At 47.0% G+C, this 26,725-nt stretch overlaps 1 protein-coding gene across 37 annotated transcripts; it reads right to left on the reverse strand.

Annotated features, from left to right (window-relative positions):
- Positions 1–7,461: 7,461 nt before the first annotated feature.
- Positions 7,462–12,690, reverse strand: LOC123132949 (F-box/FBD/LRR-repeat protein At1g13570). 37 transcript variants are annotated; one of them, XM_044552655.1, is made up of 8 exons: positions 12,372–12,690; positions 11,396–11,443; positions 11,162–11,280; positions 10,691–10,752; positions 8,814–9,698; positions 8,572–8,727; positions 8,197–8,488; positions 7,462–7,782 (listed from the first exon to the last, which is right to left on the reverse strand). In XM_044552655.1, the coding sequence occupies exons 4-7, from the start codon at positions 10,721–10,723 to the stop codon at positions 8,222–8,224; spliced, it is 1,341 nt and encodes a 446-aa protein (XP_044408590.1). In that variant the 5' UTR covers positions 10,724–10,752; positions 11,162–11,280; positions 11,396–11,443; positions 12,372–12,690; the 3' UTR covers positions 7,462–7,782; positions 8,197–8,221. The 37 variants fall into 37 exon arrangements, with proteins under 37 accessions (XP_044408590.1, XP_044408579.1, XP_044408566.1 ...); XM_044552644.1 differs by having other exon boundaries at positions 11,379–11,443; XM_044552631.1 differs by lacking the exon at positions 11,396–11,443 and adding an exon at positions 11,961–12,055 and having other exon boundaries at positions 12,356–12,690.
- Between the last annotated feature and the right edge of the window lie 14,035 nt (positions 12,691–26,725).

Below are 26,725 nucleotides of genomic sequence, written 5' to 3' on the forward strand. Positions count from 1 at the left end.
TGCTACCACTACCCAAGGCTCCTTTGATGTGCAAAGCTTTAGAGCGCACAACACCTTCTTTGACAGCGCCAAGAACCCCTACACGAAGCCCAAGATCTTCTCTGACAGTTTTTGGAGCTACCAGCAATGAAGCTACTACTCATGCATCTTATATAACCAGGACCAGGTTTTTCCTCATAAGCGTCTGGACTGTGATGCTATTGCTAGGCTGCCATGCCTTGAGGAGGCTCTCGATTGCTTCAGAGATGTTGGACTGCTGCAATTTTTAACTGACAAGAGCATTGGAACGAAGAGCTTCTGCTGTAGTTTTATGCCATACTTCACATCTGAGGCTACAACAGGGATCCGGATACTTGGATTCTTAAGTGGATGACAGGCGATGTACATCACAATGCCAAAGCTCAAGACATCATCGAGCTTACCTCCCTGCCCAGTCCTGGTGAGTTGTTTGACCCAGGTTGTAAGCTTCATAAAGATGAACTGCAAAGCATCTTTCAGAAGCCATAGCCCAACATGAGCCAAATGCTAAGTATGATGAAGCCTTTACCCCATGACGCCAAATACCCCAAGGAGTTCTTTGTCCAGGACCTTGAGTACTTGCCCCGCATAGTATACCATATTCTAAGGCGTACTCTGTGGCCTATCAAAGGCAACTCTTCTAAATCCAAACTCGAAGGCGCCATGAAGACATTGGTCTTCTATATCATCACTGGCATCAGATTCAATATGTAAGATTTCTTCATCCGACAGCTTGCAGCTTCTGGCATTGATCTCTTTGGTCTGAACTTCTATGCTCCCTGGGTTATGCGCTTGATTAAGCTTCATTCCACAGTTAACTATCAACCTTTAGCACGCAACCACGTTCTATTCTTGCCTGATGTTGACATGTCCTATGAAGCCATCGACCCTGAGCCAGTAAAGAAGCCACTCCACTTGCAAGATGCAGAATATCAAAGCTTCACTCAGCCAATTGAAGGCATTCATGTGCCAAATTCTGTTGTTCCTTCTTATCCTCTCGCTGGCAACTTGCATCTGCCGCATCGTGCCAACACTGATGCAACTGCCAGTACAATTGCTCAAAGGCCTTAGAAGCTTTCTGTGTCCTCAACGATCGAGAGCTTCTTGTGTCCCTTCATCAGCAGCATAATAAGCATCATGACTGGCTAAAGCACCAAATGCAGAGTCTCCTAGTTGATGTAAATCGCATACGCAACTTAGCCACCAAGAATTCATTCGTTGCGCATGAAGCCTGTCGGTGGTCCTGGAAGAGCCTCACACTGCTTCGCTCTAAAGATGATCTTCCCGAAGATGGCTTCACAAAGAAATTCAAGTTTGACTCCAGACCACCGCAATCTGCAAGTTGGCGTCCAACACCTTCCATTGAAGATTCTGAGTATTCATCTTTGACTGCAACTGTTGTTGCGAGAGTCGTCGATGAAGAAGACGACATCAGCTATGGCTTCACTGCACCACGACTTTGCATCAGGCCCGTCTGCACCGCCCAACGCCAACATCGACCCTCCTGCTCCAACATCTTCTCCAACTGGGAACGAGTAGACCCTCTATGTCTTCAAACCTTTTTGGTCCTTACTGACAAAAGGGGGAGAAGCATATGAGGTTGATAGTCTTCAAGCGGGTCCATATGGGGTGGTTGCCTTATTTTTGCTAAGTTCGTACAACTCTCGTTTTGAAACTTTTTGGTTCTTGAGTTGTAACACTTGAACTTGATGGACGTCTGCTACTTTTGCTGCTACTTTGTGATGCGATGATAAATTCCACATGAAGTCATTCTGCAGACGTCCATTTCTCATTATGCATTTCATTATCTTCACTATTCTTATGAATTCATGATGAATTGTCTTCATGAGTTGAAGAGGATCTCCACAAAGTAAAACATGCCATGTGCATTTGCATTCAAAATCTCCACAAAGTAAAACCTGCCATGTGCATTTGCATTCAAAAGCAAACTACTTATATGCATATCTTTAGGGGGAGCCTTCTGCAACTTATGTAGACAATGACTTTGATCTTTAACTTTCACATACTTTTATCCCTGTTGAAAAATTCAACCTATTTGTCATCAATCACCAAAAAGGGGGAGATTGTAAGTGCATCTAGTGCCACCCCTAGTTGGTTTTGGAGTATTGACGACAAACGTGGTTGGGGGACTAATGTGTTTGTGAGAATTGCAGGATAACACAGGTAGTAGTCCCTCATTGATTCGGTTTACCTACCAGAGATGACCCCTAAAAATGTATGAAGACATTAAAGACAATGGTGGTTCGTGAAGACATTCACGTTGAAGAGAATGACGATGAAGACATTTACTTGAAGACTATGGAGTGCGAAGACATAGTTTCTTTCGTAGCTCCTTTTCTTCTCTCTTGAGTCATAGGAACCACCGTACTATTAAGTGGGGTCCAAGTGAACAAAGTCAGTTGATTGAAGTAATGCTCAAATCTTATGTCTTCGAGCGAAGACAATGAGAGCAAATCTTATCCAGAGCTGGATGAGTCAACTTTGGTTGTAGCCCAAGCCAAGCTGCCGCGTGTGTTTGAAATCCTCCCGTTGGACACGTGTCGGTTCCTTAGTGACCAAGGGTCGTTTTGGGCATATCAGGTCGGGTTGCCACTTGGCTATAAATAGGCCACCCCCAACACCATAAATTGGTGGCTGCTCAGAGTTAGTGCACGGCTTTTGTCGTTTGAGAGCAACCCACCTTCGAAGCCTTTGAGAGAGAGAGATCCTTGCGAGAACAATGCCCAAAACACCCAGAGCCAAAGAGTGTTAGACATCACTGATGTCTTTCTGTCCTTGTGATCTGAAGACTTGTTACACTTGAGGACTGTGCATCCTCCAGCCGGTTAGGCATCACGTTCTGAGGATCCAAGAGTCATTATGGATTGCCCGTGAATGAGGTATGTGAAGGTTTGGAAGTCTACCTTGAAGACTTACCTAAGTGATAGGGCGAGGACTAAGTGTTCTTAACTCTAGGGGAATAAGGTGAAGACACAATCTTCTGAGTTCAATCTCAGCCTCCCTAACCAGACGTACGGTTGTCACAACAACTGGAACTGGTCTACCAAATCCTTGTCTTCACCAAGCAACTGGTTCTATCCCCTACACTCCTTACTTTTCAGTGTGTCTTCGTGAAGTCATTGCTTGCCTGCCTGATCCATTTGACTTCACTGTGTGAAGACATATAACTGTTTGGCTTCATACTGTCTTCCATTCTAATCTTGTCTACCTAGCCATTGTTAGTCTTCGTGCTTTCACTGAACTGCTTGCTTGACTATTGCTTGCCTAGTGTAGTTTACATTCCGCTGCATATCATATAGGTTCTGATTACATATTTGTCTTCAAAGCCCTCGTGTTTTGAAGACTTTCATAAAAATCGCCTATTCACCCCCCTCTAGTCGATAACTAGCACTTTCACTCCTTTTCAGCAAAACAGATGAAATTCATGCAAACACGTCCGGATTTCATACAAAGCTGACGAATTTCATAAACACACGACATATTTAATTACATTTCAAACATTTAGAATAAAAAAAGACCCACCCCTAAACCTATCCTACGGCGGCAGTGGCCGGCGTCCAAGCCCATGTCGTCCTCCTTTCCACCGTCTCCATGAGCAGCGACTATAAGACCGATGAAGTGAAGGTACGGTCTCTGCGAGGAAGAGTAGAAAACGGGAGACGGACCAGGCCATATGGGACACCAGGCCCCCGTCGCCTCCTGTGGTCTACTCATCCTCAGAGGAGTCCACGCCTTGTCCGTCATCGGTGGACGTGAGGTCCACGAGCAAAATGGTGACACCGATGCTGTTGTCGTCTCACCGAGCCGACTAATGGTTCGTCGGTGGCGCGTAGGAGGCGCAGGTGGCATATTCTCCTTTGCGATCGCTTGGAGCTGCACCTCCGCGGCTGCCGCTTCCAGGCGAGCGGCGACTTGAGCGCAGACGACATCGTAGATGGCACGCTGCTTCATGACGAAATTTGGGTTCACCACGGCCTCGTCGCTCGCACGCTCGCCGTAGATCTGGCCCTCCGCCAGCCGGTGCTGCTCGAGGAAGAACAAGTTGTATCGTTGTTCCTCCTGCGTCTGCTGGAACACTGACAAAGGCGTCGGCGCAGGCTGCACCTCCGTCATGGTGGCGTTAAAGTGCGCATGCGCCTGCTCCATGGTGAAGCCAGCCTGCACAAGAGGCGTGGGAGCCGGGGTAGAGTCGTCGGAGTCCGTCTCGATCATGGTGTTGTTCTCGTCGTCGCAGACCTCGGGCGAGCTTGCCGGCAAGCCGGCCTCAATCCGCTTGGAACGGTGGCTATGCCTAGCGGCGGCAAAAGCAGCCACCGCATGTTTCATCTCCGACTACAGACTGACCCACAGTGCTTTCCCGCTGGCGGCCATGGCGGATGCAGTGCAAGGGAGGAGGATGTGGCGGGGCTTGTATTGTGATGTGCAGTTAGCCGGGCGTGGCCGCCTTTATGTAGCGGATTCCGGTGTGGCGAGGCGTCTAGGTGCGTCAATGCACAGTGCTGGAGTGGGTTTCTCGGCCGACGAGCTTGCTTAATGACGGCATACGGACGAACGACATTGAACGGGCGTGGTAGATATCTGTTCCATCCTGTCCAAGCACGTGTCATCCGACGTTGAATGACTTCTGCGGTCTGAACGGTTGCGGGAAGTTTAGAGGTCCTCCTTAAAGTTGCCCTAACGAATGCTCTCTTCTCAGTGTTGTATCATGTAGTTTGTGTCAGGTCGGGTGATGCTTGTGTGTGGTGACCGTCACGTGGGTGATTGTACCTATTTTTTTCGTTAATTAATCAGACATGATTTTTCGCTAACGTCAAAAAACGTCTTACATTATGTGGTGGAAGGAGTAAATTTCTTTTACATCTGAATCCTTTGTAGCTAATGAGACGGGGCAAAATATTTTTTTTTGTTTGAAATAGGGCAAAATCGTTTGTGGTGACAGATAAATGGGTTGGTAGACTCGCGGCAGAGTGTGAGCTAACCAGCAGTGAAGTCGGGTAAAGTAGCACACCAAATCTCTTGCTGCAACCGCACGCCCAAGATTTGACTATGGACCAAACATTTCCTTGTTCCTTTTTCAAGATGGAAACATGTTCGTGTTGAGCGCTTTCATATAAAACTATAAGGAAAGTCAGACCAAACATCTTTTTTCTATTCCTATGTTTTGAAAATCCCGTGAATCAAAGAGGCTCTAAATGGGTTGCTAGGCTCGCGGCAGAGTGAGCTAACCAGCAGTGAAGTCAAGTAAAGCAGCACACGAACTCTCTTCCTGCAACCGCACGCCCAAACTCATATGACCAAGATTTGAATATGGACCAAACATCTCCCTCTTCCTTTTCTTCAAGATTGAAACATGTTCTTATGGAGCGCTTTCATAAAACTAGAAGCAAAGTCAGACCAAAATCCAGTGCCACACAAGGCTCACACTTACGCTCATACGGCGACATCATGTCGTAATCCAACTCGAAGAGCGGCATGTGTAACAAACGCCGATTATCAGTTAGTAATCTTGCACAGATCAGGACACATGCGTCGTAGTAGTACCAGCAGAACCGTGTAGAGGGGGGAGCGCATGTGTTTCACCTGCTCGTAGCCCAAAGGATAAACAAAAAATAAGTATACTCGTACAGAAAGAGGACGAAGCAGCAGGGGCCAGGGAGGCGACGAGTGGACCACGGCCAGGGAGGCCAGGCCCAGCCACGTGAGAGCCCGGAAAGCGGAGGCGAAGCACGCGGGAAAGAGCGGAAATTTTGTTGCGACGCCGGGCGGGCGAGTCGTGCCGCGCCTCGTGCGTACGCGGGCGGCGGGGGATACGGTTTTCGATCTCTCTTTTCGATTCCGCCCCCGCGCGCGGGCCAGGCCAAACCCGCGAAACCGCGGCGCGGTGACCTCAGGCACGAGGACGCTGCCACTGCTCTGAACGGCGGCAGGGTCATGAACACGCGTACTGCTGCTAGTGCTTGCCCAGTACAGCTTCGCATGCCCAGCAGCTTCTTCCCCCGGTGGCAGTACACCGAATTTAGCGCCATGTTTATCTCGTCGCGGTTTGAATTTCTCATGAGCTTCACTCCCTCCCACGCCCCATCTCTTGACCCAAGGTTCCAAACAACCTAGAGTGTTTGCTTGAATTTTGACAGTGATTTCTGCAGTATTTTTTCGCATGCCAATCTGAACAGCTGAACTGCTGAAGATAGTACTTCCTGGAGCTATCACGGGCAGCTGGTTGCTGTAGGATAAAATTGACATCTACTATTGTTTTCTGGGGCAAGCAGATTGACACCTACTCGGTCTTGTCTCCAATTTGGAACGACTAGTTTCCAATCTGGCAGCCGACAATGTCTACTACACACCCACGTCATTTCTTCACGCACTTGGTCTCAGGACCCGGCGCCCGCAGAATTATTTTATCACGATTTCGCTAACCGCTTCTAAAAAGACGACTCATCATGACAATTAACTACTCAACCAACTGCTCATAACCATAAGCTATCTTCCTTTACCAACTATTAATACAGTGTTTGCCAATCATGCGTTGGTCAGCTTGAAATGCAAATTTTTTTGCCCATTCCACTTGGAACATTTCCTGCTGTACAAACAAGTAGTACTACAGGTTGAAATAATTATCACAACAACCAAAAAACGCTAATATGGTACTATTTCCTCAAAAAAAAAAACTCTAATATGGCACTATAATGTTTTTTTGTGTGTACAGAAATCAACTTGATTCTGTCAATGCTTTGCACTTCTGTAGCAAACAGTAGTGCTTAAGGTTTACAGCTCATGCCTTACGAGATCACACTGAACCATAGAAGTGGGGACATCCAAGTTCCAACCGCGGTTTGCTGACTGTTGCCAAGTCTCGTCTTGTTGCTTTGGAGACTGGACTCGATCCTATCCTTGAGAAAACAGTTTTATTTTAAGGGCAGCAAAGTTGACTGCAACAATTAGCAAAGCTGACCTTCTGAACTCTTAAGACAAACAACTGGAGTCAATGAGTCGAACTTATGTACTTCCTCCGTCCGGAAATACTTGTCATTGAAATAGATGTATCTAGATGTATTTTAGTTCTAGATACATCCATTTTCATTCATTTTGATGACAATTATTTTCGGACGGAGGGAGTAGATCAAAGCGCACGCTATAATTCACTACGCGTTATAAGGCGTGCAAAAATAGTCAGGTCAAATAGGTTAGGTAAAAAATATCTCGGGTTAAGCAGATGGTCCTCCTTTTGCTCATTACCGCAGACCCAATGTAAACAAACTGAACTTGACAGATGACACCCGACTGAAGAACTTCTAGTACGACCCAAGGCGGTCAAAAAAAGAGATAGTGGTGCGTCAGGTGGAAATTTCTGCATTCTCAAATGGCGCAAACAGTTGAAAACAGAACGACCGCGAGCTAGTAAAGTACACCCTCTGGTACTAAATGTAAGACGTTTTCGCAGATCAATATGAACTGCCAAACATTTTATTTCTGAACTTTGACACAACAAGTAAGCAACTCCTGAGGCAACACTGTTTTCCACAGGAACACGGGGTAACTTCAACATCAAATTATGGGGATAAGCTCGTTCAAAAAAAAATTATGGGGATAACTTATGCTTGTACACCCTAAACTTCAGAGCTTGTGCCTTACAAGATCGCACCAAACGAGAGCAGTAGAGTCGTTAGAGGTTCCCAACACAAGCTTGATACCGTTCCTCCCAATGGCCTTGACTTGTTCCTTCAGAGATTGGACTTGATCCTATCCATGGAAACAGAGTAGAGATAAAACATTAGGGTGGCGGAGTTGACCTGCCCAAGACCAAAACCGTATTCATAATACTGAACTGGAGTGTAAGATAAACAATTAGTCAATATGTTCATCTTTTACAAACACGTTCATGCTCAGAATTCTCCTTTGCATGTTATCTCAAAGACAACTAAGGAAACTGAAATTGACTGATCAAGCCATAGCACTAAATTTCAGATATGACCCAAAATGGTAGAGGAAATGTAAGTGACATGCCAAGTCTGAAGGTGGTACTGCTATTTCCAAATTGAACATCTGCAATTCTTCTACAGATTCTTATGAAAACTGAACCTACTTTAATGTAAGTAACTGAACAGGTGAAGAAATATAAATATTTTCCCTTCAATAGAAAAACATAGTCTGCACCTTCTTCGAGTGGGGGAAGCAAGCCTCAAAGAATCAATATTTCTGCATCCCTTGATGCTCTTCTCAGCTTCAGGAGATATTTTAGGACATTTCTGTGCAATCCCTTGTCGATTATTCCCACTTTTCTTAACACTGGTGCATCTTCAAGTAAAAGTTTCAAGAAGCTTAGCTCCGCAGAGGAGCCAGTAAAGTCGAACAAACCAAGTACTTCAACGTTCTGGAAGAGACAGACATCACGGTCTATTGATTCCCAGAAATGCACTGTTGGTACCACGGAATTCCTGGAAATGAGCTGCAAAGTACAGACTGTAAATTGAGCAACGGTCCAATGGAAATTTATGATATGTAGCAAGTCGAAGATTTCATCTTCTGTACCTTTAGTTTGACAAATCGCAGGTTGGGGGCATGCTGAAATAAGCACAAGGCAAAATTTGCTTCCTTGAGATCACCGAGATTGATCTCCAGGCTTATCTCTGTCAGCCGGTTGAATAATTTTGGCTGCTTGAGAATCAGAAATTCATGTTCTACGCACTGAAATGGCAATAGGCCCCCAAACTTAATAAGAAACAGTGAAATAATAAGCACTAAGCGAAAACTTTGCCATCACAGTTTCTTACCTCAAGGATGTGTCCATGAAACCTAATAGTCTCAACATCTGAAAGAGAAGCAATAAATGGAGAAAGATTGAAGTTGCATCTGGTTGTCGAAGCACCATCTGTGTCAGAATTCAGTTCCAATCCGATCCATACGGAAGTAAGATAAGGAGCATGCAGATTGAGGTGTGTAAACCAGCCTTCAATTTTTAGCACCTTGAGCTTTGTTGAACGAATATTTATATTGGATTTGCTGTACAATCCACGAATATTAAGTTTCTCCAAATTCGGGCAACTCGCTACTAAATCCCCTAAACTATTTCCTTCCACAGTGACATATTCTAGACGAAGAGTATGCAATTGTTTGAAGCCTTTAGATGGAGGTGGCAAATGTAAACTAGTGAAAACACAAGCTCGCAGATACACATATTCTAGTTCATCGCAGGAGAAAAAACTAGACGGGACCTTGTAACTGTCACGTATACTTGTCTGAAGTTGAATCTCCTTAATCTTATTTCTTGACAGCATAAGCATCCAACGGTAAAGGTGTCCTCCAGTGGATACCATTTCATTCGCTATGGTATTCAGGCCAAACTTCAGAATTGGGCCGTTGTGGAGGAAGAGAAACATATCAGTGAACTTAAGAAATCTGCGGTCATCGTCTGCATTGTCATTTCCTGAAGCGAAATCAGCTCTCCTGAACATCAGTTCGGTCATTGAAGCCCATGTGTACCTCCAAGTCCTTGACAAGAGGCATGTTCCAACAGCTTCTTTTATTGGCAGACAACAAAGGATTTTGTCTCTGAGAGCTTCAGGTAGAGTGCTGATGATATCTTCATTCACAACAGACTTACATATCTTCGTTGGGGAACTCCCATGGTCCATTTGGTACACTTTTACTGCGAGTACCTGCATGTAATGTGATACAAGATAACCTATAAATCTCTAACATGCCACACATTATAAATGGGACACTAGAAAGGGGAGCAAGAGGAGACAGTCCGGAATTGGATGCATTCCTCCTCTTGATATGATATTCTATTGTACTGAAAAGATGCACAAAAAATGTTTTAAGGAAGTAACGCCATATGAGAAATTTCACATCTCACATGACAATTCATAGTAATCAGGCAAGCATTTCTGCTGAACACCCAGAAAAGGTTAATTGGCACCACTTTAATTAATTGGACATCGCAACATAATTTGCACCCCATTGTTGGTATAGACTAGTGAAATGATTCATATTACGATTCTCGGTTAAACACTTCATACATCCAGGTGGAATGAGCCATTGAAGTTGCCACTGTTCCAATTTCTGTTTTACCTACCTAAAGACGGACCGAAGCCAAAGCGAGAGACGATCGGGCCTCACCTAGGGTTGGGGCAGCTGCCTCCGATATCTTCCTGTCCCCCGCTCTTGTTGGTTTTCGGTTGCCTTTTCCTGTCACGGCCACCGGTGCGATCCTGGGGAGGCAGCACGGCGCGGCACGACACCGCGCCGGCCCGACCAAGAAAAATACGGCGGCGGCCGGCCGGCGAGTGGATGCCGAGAAGGCGCTTGCGAGCCGCCGAAGAGTGTAAAACCTTTCTTTTTTTTAATCGAGGAGTCCAAAATCTTGGATCCGGTCGAACCAGACAAGCCACATTTTTTTCCTTGCCACACACTTCTTATATATACACATTAATAAATATACAATATTAAATGCAATAAATGTGTATATGTGATATTAGCGAGGAAGTTAATTGCACATTAATATTGTGTAAGATATCTTTACGCATTAATTTTTTTGTGAGTTATCTTTACGCATTAATTATATGATCAACACATGCATTTATAGTTGATATGATACTAGAAGTGAAGCCGCAATCTCAAAGCTAGAGAAATATGAAATAATTCTTACCAACCTAACAAGTTCAGTCTCTGACATTGGCATCGCCACACTTTCAACCCCCACCGATCACGCTGCATGTCACACAGCAAATTAGGCACATTGTCACCCCGTCGTAACAGCATAAGAAACACATATAGGCACAACATAATAGTGTCAAGATGGAACAAGCAATATTAAATTATAATAGAGCAAAACATCAAAATTACAATGATGCAAGGACAAATATACCCTTAGCTCTCGGTGATTTGCACTAAAAGCAGCTGGGGCTGCCTGCTAAACAAAATTTCAGAGGTCAAAATCGATTCTAGATGCTAGTCTCACAATTCAAAATTGTACTATATCCTAGCGAGTAGAAGAATAAAGCATAAAACTGAACACAAAACAAGAATGCCTAACACAAGTTATTTGCATCATGAAACATTCTCATCTAGTGCGACTTGAGATACTATGGCAAGATGTTAAGGCCCTCTGATTTTTAACCTTCGTCCTGGTATATCTAACAAAGCAGCTTAATGTCAAGTCCATCCACTGCATTTATGCCTTCTCCTTTTCGATTGGTTTCTGATAGCACAAGTCTTCTTTCTTTCTTTATGGGTGTCCTGCAATTAAAACTTCAGTGTTATAGTGGCAGCAGTTAACAGCGCAGTGCATTTCTCCATTGATCATTGTTCTCTTCTTTTCTCTTGTTCATGTATACCTCTAGAGTGTAGTTACCTGCTTCTATTTCAGTTTATTATAGGCCGCACTTTTGTGCATCTTGGTCTGCTAAAAAATAGAGGAATGAGAAAGGAAGAAAATGAATTTCTTTGCTGAACATAGATAGATAGTACAGAGATATCGGTGTTTCCAGAACTAATTTTCCCTCTTAGTACTACAAGAGTCGTCTCAGCCTCTTGAAGCTTAATTAATTTCTACTTCTCTCGACCAGAGCATCATGTTGATTATTCCCCATCTTTGCATGTATTTCATGTTTCAACGGTCGCAGATTTCTGAGCAAGCTCACTCCTGTAAAATTACTCGCAACACTTAACCCCAACAGCTGCTTCACCCTCTTCAGCCATGCCGACTCCGTCATCCTCCCCAACCTGGACGACACAGTGGCCACTAAAATCCAGACGAACAAAGCATGCACACTAAAACATTCCTCACTGTCATACACAAAACTCACCACCCAGTCCGGACGAACAAAGCATGCACACTAAAACATTCCTCACTGTCATACCCAAAACTCACCACCCAATCTGGACGAACAAAGCATGCACGCTAAAAAATTCCTCACCTTAACAACCCACTGTTAGTCTTCTTTCTTGTTGGCATGTACGAAATCAGGGACTCTTTTCCAATAAGAAGCACGATATTGGACGACTCCTGTGACTGAAAGAAATCATTCAATCCAACATCATTTGCAAGAGATCGAAGATTTTTTTTTTCCATCACAACATTCTACAACAATAGTACCAATTATCTCAATATCTCTGTGTGCAGACAACACCCAGCCCTGTCCTGTTTCTCCTCTGTTCATCCCTCCTTCTAGCACAGAGCAGCAACTATCTCCAAAAAAATAAAAAATAAAATTGCACAGTACATAAGCAGCACGCAACCACGAACAGCCACCGCGTGCCACCTGACCCCTCTCTCATCTCAATCAAATAAAATGGTGAGATTGGAACGAACCTTAGAGACAGAGTACCTTGGGGAGAGGTTTCGGGAAGAGCTGATAATGGGGTAGACGCCGGGCGCTGCTTGAGACGCGTTCTTTGGCGTCATCGAGGGAGGGGAGCCGAGGATGTTGGGGTTGAAGTTCCCAACGGCCTGCAGGAATCGCGTGCGGGAAGCGGATTTGGAAGGGGTCTTCGTCGCCGCCGTCCGTGGTCGAGGACGCGAGCTTGGACGGGTCTCGCTGCCCGCTGCCGCCGTGGGCGAGGATGCGGCCGGGCTTGGCCAGAATATTCGGTGATGGGGCCGGGAGCTTGCTCGGGATCTTCGCTACCGCAAAGGGATGGTCATATACAATGGTTAATAAGATAGTATTATCTTAAGTTTTGCATGTAATTAAAAAAGGACAAAAAACATGTCTACAATAGGTCATTTCTTAGTCTTATCTTCAATAATTAGCTAGTCCTAAAAACGTGCTGAGACATATTGTGCTAAAAGATCATCACTTGTCTTCTTTTAAATAAGAGAAGACAAACTTTTTCTTACGAATTCTCTCTCCCCCACTTTATCATTTATCCTACGTGGCATTGCTAAGATAGAACCATTGTACATGCCCTAAAAGCATCTCCAGCACACCCCATATAATGTGACCCTCAAGTTTTACAATCCGCTGAAAAACAGTTTTGCGGATCGACGCCGACGCGGACTGCAGCCGAGCAAAACTCGCGTAGCCGACCCGTGCGAATATGCTCTTTTACGGTCGGCTACACGGGGTCTGCTCAGCCTTAGCCTGCATCGGTCCGCAAACCGAAAACCCCTAATAAGCGAATTTGACAACGATTCCGACAAATTGAGTTCAAATTCGAAGAATAAAACATAGTTCACGCGCAAATAAGAGCATAGTCGGGCAAAAGCGCAAAAGGACTTCATGCAAAAGCGACGACCACGTCCATCATCATCTTAGTCGCTTTTCAATCGTCGTCATGATCTTCACTCCGCACCATCGCCGGCGATTCCATCGCCGCCCCGAATCCGTCGCCGACACTTGTTCTAACTCCGGCACCGAAAGCATCGCCGGGCGCACTGAATGCATCAGCGGCATTGGTTCCAACTCCTGATGGGAAAACATCACCAGCACCGAAACACCCACCGGCCGCTGCTAGCATCCTCCTCTTCAAGATGTCTCTCCTTGCCATATCATGACATTCTTTGGTGATGTCGTCCATGTAATCGTGGTTCAATGTCATGATCTTGTTCTCTTTGGCAAGAAGCTTGGCCATGGCTTTGGTCTCAGCGGCATAGGCTCTTCTATCCTCAACGGCCGCCTTGCGCAACCCCTCATCCTTGAGCAATTGCCACTTCTCTTGTTTCTCCCGTGCCTTCTTCTCGGACAACTCTTTCTTTGTCATGTCTTCGCTAACATCAACTCATTTAATTGCACCATGGCATCTATCTTGTCCCGCAAACTCGATGCTTCGTGTTCCCTCTTGATCTTCTCCTTTGTCTTCTTCTCACCATCGGGCTTGTTCAAGTTTCGTGGGCCATCATCTTCTTCATCTTCATCCATGTTTGTAAGTGAACCTCTCTTCGGTGGGGATTCTCGGTCAATCAACTTCCACTTGTCACACCCTTTGAGCAAGTCCCAACAATGTTGTGGTTTTAAAAAATTGCCTTTGGAAGTGTGACGCCCCTGATTTAATCGTATGTTAATCATACACGCAAACGTGTACGATCAAGATCAGAGACTCAGAGCATCTCCAGCCGCGCCCCAACACGGCCCCCAGGCGATTTTTTCGCGCCAGCGCCGAAAAAACGGCCCAGTCACACCCCTAGGAGCCCCTTTTTCGCCGGCTTGGGCCGAAATTAGCGTCGGCGGACCCAAGCCGAACCCGGCGCGCTGGGGGGCGCCCCCAGGCGCCGGGGCGAGAGATTTTGGCGCGAAAGAATCGCGGGTTCGCCGAGTCAGCGATGTGCGCCTCGTCGTCCTCGGAATGCCTCGGTTTCCCGCATGGAATCAATGGCAAGGCTGCCGCCGGTCAGCCTTGCCATTGATTCCTCATCACGGGCGACGCGACGACGCCTCTCTTCCCGCCACGCGTACACACGGCGCGGGGCTATATAAACCAGTGCCTCCCACGCCTCTGGCCACACCCGCCCACAGCTGACCGCTGGCCGCTGCCGAGCTCTGCCTCTCTCCCCGTGCGCAGCCGCCCGCCGATGTTTCTACCCTTTGTTGGGGATCGTAGCAGAAATTAATTTTTTTTCTACGCATCACCAAGATCAATCTATGGAGTAACTAGCAACGAAAGAGAGGGGAGTGCATCTTCGTACCCTTGAAGATCGCGAGACGGAAGCGTTACAAGAACACGGATGAAGGAGTCGTACTCATAGCGATTCAGATCGCGGTGGATTCCGATCTTAGCGCCGAACAACGGCACCTCCGCGTTCAACACACGTGCAGCCCGGTGACGTCTCCCGCACCTTGATCCAGCAAGGAGGAGGGAGAGGTTAAGGAAGAGGGCTCCAGCAGCAGCACAACGGCGTGGTGGTGATGGAGCAACAGTTCTCCGGCAGGGCTTCGCCAAGCTCTTGCGGAGGAGGAGAGGTGTTGGGGAGGGGAGGGGCCGCGCCTTGGATGTGGTGCTGCACCCCTCCCCTCGCCCCTCTATTTATAGGAGAAGGGGGAAGGGGGTCGGCCCCTCTAGATGGGATCTAGAGGGGGGGCGGCGGCCAAGGGGGGAGGGGGCTTGCCTCCCAAGCAAGGGAGCCCCCCCTTTAAGGTTCCCCCAACCCTAGGCGCATGGGCCCTAGGGGGGTGGCGCCCAGCCCTCCAAGGGGCTGGTTCCCTTCCCTCTATAGCCCATGAGGCCCTCCGGGACAGGTGGACCCTCCCGATGGACCCTCGGAACCCCTCCGGTGCCCCCGGTAAAATACCGGTATGCCCCCGAACATTTCCAGTGACTGTATGACAACTTCCCATATATAAATCTTCACCTCCGGACCATTCCAGAACTCCTCGTGACGTCAGGGATATCATCCAGGACTCCGAACAACATTCGGTAATCACATACAAATCTTCCTAATAACCCTAGCGGCATCGAACCTTAAGTGTGTAGACCCTACGGGTTCGGGAATCATGCAGACATGACCGAGACGGCTCTCCGGCCAATAACCAACAACGGGATCTGGATACCCATGTTGGCTCCCACATGTTCCACGATGATCTCATCGGATGAACCACGATGTCGAGGATTCAAGTAATCTCGTATACAATTCCCTTTGTCAATCGGTACGTTACTTGCCCGAGATTCGATCGTCGGTATCCCAATACCTCGTTCAATCTCGTTACAGGCAAGTCAGTTTACTCGTTCCGTAATGCATGATCCCGTGACCAACCACTTGGTCACACTGAGCTCATTATGATGATGCATTACCGAGTGGTCCCAGAGATACCTCTCCGTCATACGGAGTGACAAATCCCAGTCTCGATTCATGCCAACCCAACAGACACTTCCGAAGATACTTGTAGAGCACCTTTATAGTCACCCAGTTATGTTGTGACGTTTGGTATACCCAAAGCACTCCTACGGTATGCGGGAGTTACACAATCTCATGGTCTAGGAAAATGATACTTGACATTAGAAAAGCTCTAGCAAACGAACTACACAATCATGTGCTATGCTTATGATTGGGTCTTGTCCATCACATCATTCTCCCAATGATATGATCCCGTTATCAATGACATCCAATGTCCATAGTCAGGAAACCATGACCATCTGTTGATCAACGAGCTAGTCAACTAGAGGCTCACTAGGGACTTGTAGTGGTCTATGTATTCACACATGTATTACGGTTTCCGATCAATACAATTATGGCATGAACAATAGACAATTATCATGAACAATGAAATATAATAATAACCATTTTATTATTGTCTCTAGGGCATATTTCCAACAGTCTCCCACTTGCACTAGAGTCAATAATCTAGTTACATTGTGATGAATTGAACACCCATAGAGTTCTGGTGTTGATCATGTTTTGCCCGTGGAAGAAGTTTAGTCAACGGATCTGCGACATTCAGATCCGTATGCACTTTACAAATATCTATGTCTCCATCTTGAACATTTTCAAAAATGGAGTTGAAGCGACACTTGATGTGTCTGGTCTTCTTGTGAAACCTGGGCTCCTTGGCAAGGGCAATAGCTCCAGTGTTGTCACAGAAGAGAGTCATTGGGCCCAACGCATTGGGAATAACTAATGAACTCCTTCATCCAGATTGCTTCATGTGCTGCCTCCAAGTTGCCATGTACTCCGCTTCACATGTAGATCCCGCCACGACGCTTTGCTTGCAACTGCACCAGCTTACTGCCCCACCATTCAAAATATACACATATCCGGTTTGTGACTTGGAGTCATCCAGATTTGTGTCAAAGCTAGCATCGACGTAACCCTTTATGACGAGCTCTTTGTCACCTCCATAAACGAGAAACGTGTCCTTAGTCCTTTTCAGGTACTTCAGGATATTCTTGACCGCTGTCCAGTGTTCCATGCCGGGATTAGTTTGGTACCTTCCTACCAAACTTATGACAAGGTTTACATCAGGTCTGGTACACAACATGGCATACATAATAGACCCTATGGCTGAGGCATAGGGGATGACACTCATCTTTTCTCTATCTTCTGCCGTGGTCGGGCTTTGAGCTGAGCTCAATTTCACACCTTGCAATATAGGCAAGAACCCTTTCTTGTACTGATCCATATTGAACTTCTTCAATATCTTATCAAGGTATGTGCTTTGTGAAAGACCTATGAGGCGTCTCAATCTATCTCTATAGATCTTGATGCCTAATATATAAGCAGCTTCTCCAAGGTCCATTGAAAAACACTTATTCAAGTAGGCCTTTATGCTGTACAAAAGTTCTATATCATTTCCCATCAAAAGTATGTCATCCACATATAATATGAGAAATGCTACAGAGCTCCCACTCACTTTCTTGTAAACGCAGGCTTCTCCATAAGTCTGCATAAACCCAAACGCTTTGATCATTTCATCAAAGCGAATGTTCCAACTCCGAAATGCTTGCACCAGCCCATAGATGGAGCACTGGAGCTTGCATACCTTGTTAGCATTCTTAGGATTGACAAAACCTTCCGGCTGCATCATATACAATTCTTCCTTAAGGAAGCCGTTAAGGAATGCCGTTTTGACGTCCATTTTCCATATCTCATAATCATAGAATGCGGCAATTGCTAACATGATTCAGACGGACTTCAGCTTCGCTACGGGTGAGAAGGTCTCATCGTAGTCAACCCCTTGAACTTGTTGATAACCCTTAGCGACAAGTCGAGCCGTATAGATGGTAACATTACCATCCGCGTCCGTCTTCTTCTTAAAGATCCATTTATTTTCTATCGCTCGCCGATCATTGGGCAAGTCTGTCAAAGTCCATACTTTGTTTTCATACATGGATCCTATCTTGGATTGCATGGCTTCAAGCCATTTGTTGGAATCTGGGCCCGCCATCGCTTCTGCATAGTTCGAAGGTTCACCGTTGTCTAATAGCATGATTTCCAGGACAGGGTTGCCATATCATTCTGGTGTGGAACGTGTCCTTGTGTACCTACGAAGTTCAGTAGCAACTTGATCCGAAGTACCTTGATCATCATCATTAACTTACTCTCTAGTCGGTGCAGGCACCACAGGAACATCTTCCTGAGCTGTGCTACTTTCCGGTTCAAGAGGCAGTACTTCATCGAGTTCTACTTTCCTCCCACTTACTTCTTTCGAGAGAAACTCTTTCTCCAGAAAGGACCCGTTCTTGGCAATGAAGATTTTGCCTTCGGATCTGAGGTAGAAGGTATACCCAATGGTTTCCTTAGGGTATCCTATGAAGACGCATTTTTCCGACTTGGGTTCGAGCTTTTCAGGTTGAGGTTTCTTGACATAAGCATCGCATCCCCAAACTTTTAGAAACGACAGCTTAGGTTTCTTCCCAAACCATAATTCATATGGTGTCGTCTCAACGGATTTTGATGGTGCCCTATTTAAAGTGAATGTAGCTGCCTCTAGAGCGTATCCCCAAAATGATAGCGGTAAATCGATAAGTGACATCATAGATCACACCATATCCAATAGAGTGCGATTATGACGTTTGGACACACCATTACGCTGAGGTGTTCCAGGCGGCGTGAGTTGAGAAACGATTCCACATTTCCTTAAGTGTGTGCCAAATTCGTGACTCAAATATTCCCCTCCACGATCTGATCCTAAGAACTTTATTTTTCTGTCACGTTGATTCTCTACCTCATTCTGAAATTCCTTGAACTTTTCAAAGGTCTCAGACTTGTGTTTCATCAAGTAGATATACCCATATCTACTTAAGTCATCACTGAGGGTGAGAACATAATGATAGCCACCGCGAGCCTCAACGCTCATTGGACCACACACATCAGTATGTATGATTTCCAACAAGTTGGTTGCTCGCTCCATTGTTCCGGAGAACGGAGTCTTGGTCATTTTTCCCATGAGGCATGGTTCGCACGTGTCAAATGATTCGTAATCAAGAGACTCCAAAAGTCCATCTGCATGGGACTATCATTATCAACCTTACATCTTTTGGTATTCACACTATGAATATGTGTAACATCACGTTCGAGATTAATTAAGAATAAACCATTGACCAGCGGGGCATGCCCATAAAACATATCTCTCATATAAATAGAACAACCATTATTCTTGGATTTAAATGAGTAGCCATCTCGTATTAAACGAGATCCAGATACAATGTTCATGCTCAAAGCTGGCACTAAATAACAATTATTGAGGTTTAAAACTAATCCCGTAGGTAAATGTAGAGGTAGCGTGCCGACGATGATCGCATCGACCTTGGAACCATTCTCGACGCGCATCGTCACCTCATCCTTCGCCAGTCTCCGCTTATTCCGCAACTCCTGTTTTGAGTTACAGATATGAGCAACCGCACCGGTATCAAATACCAAGGAGCTACTACGAGTACTGGTAAGGTACACATCAATTACATGTATATCACATATACCTTTGGTGTTGTCGGCCTTCTTGTCCGCTAAGTACTTGGGGCAGTTCCGCTTCCAGTGTCCATTTCCCTTGCAATAAAAGCACTCAGTCTCAGGTTTGGGTCCATGCTTTGGCTTCTTCCCGGCAACTGGCTTACCGGGCGCGGCAACTTCCTTGCCGTCCTTCTTGAAGTTCTTCTTACCCTTGCCTTTCTTGAAACTAGTGGTTTTATTGACCATCAACACTTGATGTTCCTTTTTGATCTCCACCTCCGCTGATTTCAGCATTGAAAATACCTCAGGAATGGTTTTCACCATCCCCTGCATATTGTAGTTCATCACAAAGCTCTTGTAGCTAGGTGGGAGCGACTGGAGGATTCTGTCAATGACCGCGTCATCCAGGAGATTAACTCCCAGCTGAGACAAGCGGTTGTGTAAACCAAACATTTTGAGTATGTGCTCGCTGACAGAACTATTCTCCTCCATCTTACAACTGTAGAACTTGTTGGAGACTTCATATCACTCGACCCGGGCATGAGCTTGGAAAACCATTTTCAGCTCTTGGAACATCTCATATGCTCCGTGCTGCTCAAAACACTTTTGGAGCCCCGGTTCTAAGCTGTAAAGCATGCCGCACTGAACCAGGGAGTAATCATCACTACACGACTGCCAGACGTTCATAACGTCTTGAGTTACTGGGAAAACGGGTGCTTCACCTAGTGGTGCATCTAGGACATATGCTCTGTTGGCAGCTATGAGGATGATCCTCAAGTTCCGGACCCAGTCCGTATAGTTGCTGCCATCGTCTTTCAGCTTGGTTTTCTCTAGGAACGCGTTGAAGTTGAGGGCAACATTAGCGTGGGCCATTTGATCTACAAGACATATTGCAAATATTTTAGGCTAAGTTCATGATAATTAAGTTCATCTAATCAAATTATATAATGAACTCCCACTCAGACAGACATCCCTCTAGTCATCTAAGTGATACATGATCCGAGTCAACTAGGCCATGTCCGATCATCACGTGAGACGGACTAGTCATCATCGGTGAGCATCTTCATGTTGATCGTATCTTCTATACGACTCATGTTCGACCTTTTGGTCTCTTGCGTTCCGAGGCCATGTCTGTACATGCTAGGCTCGTCAAGTCAACCTAAGTGTTTTGCATGTGTAAATCTGGCTTACACCCGTTGTATTCGAACGTTAGAATCTATCACACCCGATCATCACGTGGTGCTTCGAGACAATGAACCTTCACAACTATGCACAGTTAGGGGGAACACATTCTTGAAATTTTATGAGGGATCATCTTATTTATGCTACCGTCGTTCTAAGAAAATGAGATGTAAAACATGATAAACATCGCATGCAATCAAATAGTGACATGATATGGCCAATATCATTTTGCTCCTTTTGATCTCCATCTTCGGGGCGCCATGATCATCATCGTCACCGGCATGACACCATGATCTCCATCTTCATGATCTCCATCATCGTGTCTTCATGAAGTTGTCACGCCAGCGATTACTTCTACTACTATGGCTAACGGTTTAGCAATAAAGTAAAGTAATTACATGGCATTATTCGATGACACGCATGTCATACAATAATTAAGACAACTCCTATGGCTCCTGCCGGTTGTCATACTCATCGACATGCAAGTCGTGATTCCTATTACAAGAACATGATCAATCTCATACATCACATATATATCATTCATCACATCCTTTTGGCCATATCACATCACACGACATATGCTGCAAAAACAAGTTAGACGTCTTCTAATTGTTGTTGCATCTTTTTACGTGGCCGCTATAGGTTTCTAGCAAGAATGTTTCTTACCTACGCCAAAACCACAACGTGATATTCCAATTGCTATTTACCCTTCATAAGGACCCTTTTCATCGAATCCGATCCGACTAAAGTGGGAGAGACAGACACCCGCTAGCCACCTTATGCAACTAATGCATGTCAGTCGGTGGAACCTGTCTCATGTAAGCGTACGTGTAAGGTCGGTCCGGGCCGCTTCATCCCACGATGCCGCCGAAACAAGATAAGACTAGTAGTGGCAAGTAAGTTGACAAAATCGACACCCACAACAAACTTGTGTTCTACTCGTGCATAGAAACTACTCATAGACCTAGCTCATGATGCCACTGTTGGGGATCGTAGCAGAAATTAAAAAATTTCTACGCATCACCAAGATCAATCTATGGAGTAACTAGCAACGAAAGAGAGGGGAGAGCATCTTCGTACCCTTGAAGATCGCGAGACAGGAGCGTTACAAGAACGCGGATGAAGGAGTCGTACTCGTAGCGATTCAGATCGCGCTGGATTTCGATCTTAGCGCCGAACAACGGCACCTCCGCGTTCAAGACACGTGCAGCCCGGTGATGTCTCCCGCTCCTTGATCCAGCAAGGAGGAGGGAGAGGTTGAGGAAGAGGGCTCCAACAGCAGCACAACGGCGTGGTGGTGATGGAGCAGCAGTTCTCCGGCAGGGCTTCGCCAAGCTCTTGCGGAGGAGGAGAGGTGTTGGGGAGGGGAGGGGCTGCGCCTTGGATGTGGTGCTGCACCCCTCCCCTCGCCCCTCTATTTATAGGAGAAGGGGAAGGGGGCCGGCCCCTCTAGATGGGATCTAGAGGGGGGTCGGCGGCCAAGGGGGTAGGGGGCTTGCCCCCCAAGCAAGGGAGGCGCCCCCTTTAGGGTTCCCCCCAACCCTAGGCGCATGGGCCCTAGGGGGGATGGCGCCCAGCCCTCCAAGGGGCTGGTTCCCTTCCCTCTACAGCCCATGAGGCCCTCCGGGACAGGTGGCCCCTCCCGGTGGACCCCCGGAACCCCTCCAGTGGCCCCGGTACAATACCGGTATGCCCCCAAACATTTCCGGTGACTGTATGACAACTTCCCATATATAAATCTTCACCTCCAGACCATTCCGGAACTCCTCATGATGTCCGGGATCTCATCCGGGACTCCGAACAACATTCGGTAATCACATACAAATCTTCCTAATAACCCTAGCGTCATCGAACCTTAAGTGTGTAGACCCTACAGGTTCGGGAATCATGCAGACATGACCAAGACAGCTCTCCGGCCAATAACCAAAAGCGGGATCTGGATACCCATGTTGGCTCCCACATGTTCCACGATGATCTCATCGGATGAACCACGATGTCGAGGATTCAAGTAATCCCGTATACAATTCCCTTTGTCAATCGGTACGTTACTTGCCCGAGATTCGATCATCGGTATCCCAATACCTCGTTCAATCTCGTTACGAACAAGTCACTTTACTCGTTCCGTAATGCATGATCCTGTGACCAACCACTTGGTCACACTAAGCTCATTATGATGATGCATTACCGAGTGGGCCCGGAGATACCTCTCCGTCATATGGAGTGACAAATCCCAGGCTCGATTCGTGCCAACCCAACAGACACTTTCGGAGATATCTGTAGAGCACCTTTATAGTCACCCAGTTATGTTGTGACGTTTGGTACACCCAAAGCACTCCTACGGTATCCGGGAGTTACACAATCTCATGGTCTAAGGAAATGATACTTGACATTAGAAAAGCTCTAGCAAACGAACTACACGATCTTGTTCTATGCTTAGGATTGGGTCTTGTCCATCACATCATTCTCCCAATGATGTGATCCCGTTATCAATGACATCCAATGTCCATAGTTAGGAAACCATGACCATCTGTTGATCAACGAGCTAGTCAACTAGAGGCTCACTAGGGACTTGTTGTCGTCTATGTATTCACACATGTATTACGGTTTCTGATCAATACAATTATAGCTTGAACAATAGACAATTATCATGAATAAGGAAATATAATAATAACCATTTTATTATTGCCTCTAGGGCATATTTCCAACACCCTCCCCTCTCTCCCAAGCCCGCGCGATTCCTCAGCGACATGGCGGCAGCCAACGGCTTCGGCCGCCGCTCGCTCCACGAGTGGGAGCCTGGCTGCTCTTCGAGGCGAACACCCCGGCGCCACCGGACATGCGCGCCGGGCTGACGGGGTGGAGGCTCGGCAACGGGGGCGTCCCCATTCCCCCGATGCCAGACGTCGAAGCGCGCCCCGCCATCTTCCCGCAGAGGTCGACCGCGTGCGAGCATCCCTGACGGAGGAGCAGCGCGCCCTTCCCCAGTACGCAGCCGACAACCACGCATCGTGGGCAGCTTACTTCCAGCACCGCCAGACGCAGAGGTTGCCGTCCACCAACAGGACGTCGGTGGTGGGGGCGTCAAGAACAGCGGGGGGCGCCACGTATGGTGGGGAGGCCCCGGCTGCACGCTCCACGACGTGTTGGAGTACCTCAAGGGCGGCAATGACCTGCCGCTGGCATACCCTGCCGCGGCGGCCGCCCCGGTCCCCTGCCGGAGCACCTGGCAATAGATGCCTAGAAGGTCCGGCTCCTCCTCGACTTCCTCCTCTCACTCCTCCTCCCGCTCCTCTTCCCATTCTTCCGCTCGCCGGCGGTGTTCGGCGTCAAGGCCGAGCCCGCAGTGGAGATGCCGCTCGGGCGGTGCACCCGCAGCACCGGCATCGTCATCAATGAGGGCTACCGGCGCGCCTCCTCCTCGGCTCCTCCGCGCTATGTCATACCGAAGACGGAACCAGGGCTCGCCGCGGTGAAAACGGAGCCGGGGCATGCCGCCGTGAAGACGCAGCCCGAGATCGCAGGCGGGGAGCTCGATGACACGGCAGCCTTGAAATGGGCGCGGGATGACTGGGTGCGCATGGAGATGGAGCGTCAGCGCCCTAGAGCAGTTCGAAGCTCGGCACCAGGGCCGCGATGAGGGAGGCGTCATCGTCCTCGATGATAGCGACGACGACGCGTCGCCGCCGCCATCGGTTCGCTAGGGCGACACCCGACAGGGGTTCAGCAGGGGCGGCCGCATCAAGGAAGAGAAGGCTGCCGCCGACGAGGGCGAGGATGGCGGCGACGTCGACAACTTCACCGCGCTCAGCGACTTCTTCGACCCTTATGAAAGGATTGATATAGTTGACTAGAGGGGGGGGGGGTGAATAGGCAACTAACAATTTTTAGCTTTTCTTTACCAAATTAAACTTTGCATCAAAGTAGGTTGTCTAGATATGCAACTAGGTGAGAAACCTATATGATGCAACAACAATATACACACAAGCAAGCAAAAGATAGAACACAATATATCTTGCACAAGTAAAGGTAAGAGATAACCAAGAGTGGAACCGATGGAGATGAGGATGTTTTACCGAAGTTCCTTCCCTTTGAGGGGAAGTACATCTCCGTTGGAGCGGTGTGGAGGCACAATGCTCCCCAAGAAGCCACTAGGGCCACCGTATTCTCCTCACGCCCTCACACAATGCAAGATGCCGTGATTCCACTATTGGTGCCCTTCGAGGCGGCGACTGAACCTTTACAAACAAGGTTGTGTGTCATGCCCAATATGCGACCCTATCCTAAAGGAGCTCGAAGGTCCCACCAAGGATAGAAGCGCATATTGGAGACGCTTTTGCAAGGTGGATATCATTACATCGTACCATTACATAATAGTTGGGGATACATACAAAAGGCATACAATGCCACACGAATACAACAACATCATACATAAGGGAAACATACGACTACGGATGAAACACAAACAGAAACTCAACGACATCCACCCTCCTAAGCCAGGCTGCCGACCTGGAACCTATCCTTTGATCGAAGAAGAAGCAGAAGAAGAACTCCAAAACAAGCAAACATCGCTCTCACGTCAGAACATCGCATTACCTGTACCTGCAACTGTTGTTGTAGTAATCTGTGAGCCATGAGGACTCAGCAATCCCATTACCATAGGTATCAAGACTAGCAAAGCTTAATGGGTAAGGAATAGATAAGTGGTGAGGTTGCAGCAAGCGACTAAGCAATGTATGATGGCTAACTCACGAGTACAAGAATAAGATGAGAAGCTACACAAACGTTCGCAAACTAGTAATGATCAAGAAGTGATCCTGAACTACTTACGTTCAAACATAACCCCACCGTGTTCTCTTCTCGACCCACTCGAAAAGAGACTGTCACAGTTACGCACACGGTTGGTGTATTTTAATTTGAATCTGGTGTCAAGTTCTCTACAACCGGACATTAAAAATTCCCATCTGCCACATAACCACGGGCATGACTTTTGAAAGTTTAAACCCTGCAGGGGTGTCCCAACTTAGCCCATGATAAGCTCACGATCCGCGGAGACAATCCTCCATCGCGGGACATCCGATCAGACTCAGAATCCCAGTGCACAAGACATTTCGACGATGGTAAAACTAATCCAGCAAAACCTCCCGGTGTGTCGACACCCTGATAGTAGCCGCACGTATCTCGTCTCAGGCCACGTCCGGGTAGGTCAGCCTACGAGTAAAACCAGATCCTCGGGTTGCCCCGTGGTGGCCCCGCAGTCTGCCCGTTTGGGACCAACACCATCAGCGCTGGCCCCTCCCTGCTATGTAGAAAAAATCCTCGGGTTCATGACGCCCTATGCCAATTAATTATTTAGTTTAAGTATTATTATGGCAAATGTTAAAATCAATGTTCGGCCTTGCTAGAAGAGTTTTATTCAAAGCGAACTGTCAAGAGGGGCCCATAAACCTACACCGTGCTAGGGACGCAAAATCAAGGAACATAACACCGGTATGACGGAAACTAGGGCGGCAGGAGTGGAACAAAACACTAGGCATAAGGCCGAGCCTTCCACCCTTTACCAAGTATATAGATGCATTAATTAAATAAGAGATATTGTGATATCCCAACATAATCCTGTTCCAACATGGAGCAATCTTCAACTTCACCTGCAACTAACAATGCTATAGGAGGGGCTGAGCAAAGTGGTAACATAGCCAAACAACGGTTTGCTGGGAAGGGTGAAAAGGTTAGAGGCTGACATGGCAATTTGGGAGGCTTGATAAGCAAGTGATAGGTAACACAGCATAGCGATAGAACAAAGCAACTAGCATAGCAATGATAGTAGTGAGATCCAGGGTAACGGTCATCTTGCCTGAAATCCCGCAAGGAAGAAGATCGAGTCCATGAAGAAGATGAACGGGCGAAGACGAACCAAGCGTAGTCGAACGAATCCTCACGATCGCAACGAAACGGGAACTATCGAGAAGAAGCACAACCGGAAAGAAGCAAACAACATGGTAAACACACAACACATAAACATGACATGATGCTCAACCAAGTATGATGCATGCCAAGGCTATATGATGCTACTCATGGCAAGAGATGACGCATACAAGAACAACACATCAAAGCAAGTTTAAATGAGGCCGGAAACAACATATAACAAATCCGGTAAGTCCTCATATGTTAATTTCGAAATTG

This window comes from Triticum aestivum, chromosome 1B (assembly GCF_018294505.1).
Source record: "Triticum aestivum cultivar Chinese Spring chromosome 1B, IWGSC CS RefSeq v2.1, whole genome shotgun sequence".
Lineage (NCBI taxonomy): Eukaryota > Viridiplantae > Streptophyta > Magnoliopsida > Poales > Poaceae > Triticum > Triticum aestivum.

Bases quoted from the DNA above. Each gene is read 5' to 3' on its own strand.
- LOC123132949 (XM_044552651.1), bottom strand. From the start codon at position 10,723: ATGCCAATGTCAGAGACTGAACTTGTTAGGTTG. The intron at 8,728-8,813 runs GTAAGAAACTGT...TTGCCATTTCAG, and splicing joins TTCATGGACACATCCTTGAG to TGCGTAGAACATGAATTTCT. The intron at 8,489-8,571 runs GTACAGAAGATG...TGTACTTTGCAG, and splicing joins TGCGATTTGTCAAACTAAAG to CTCATTTCCAGGAATTCCGT.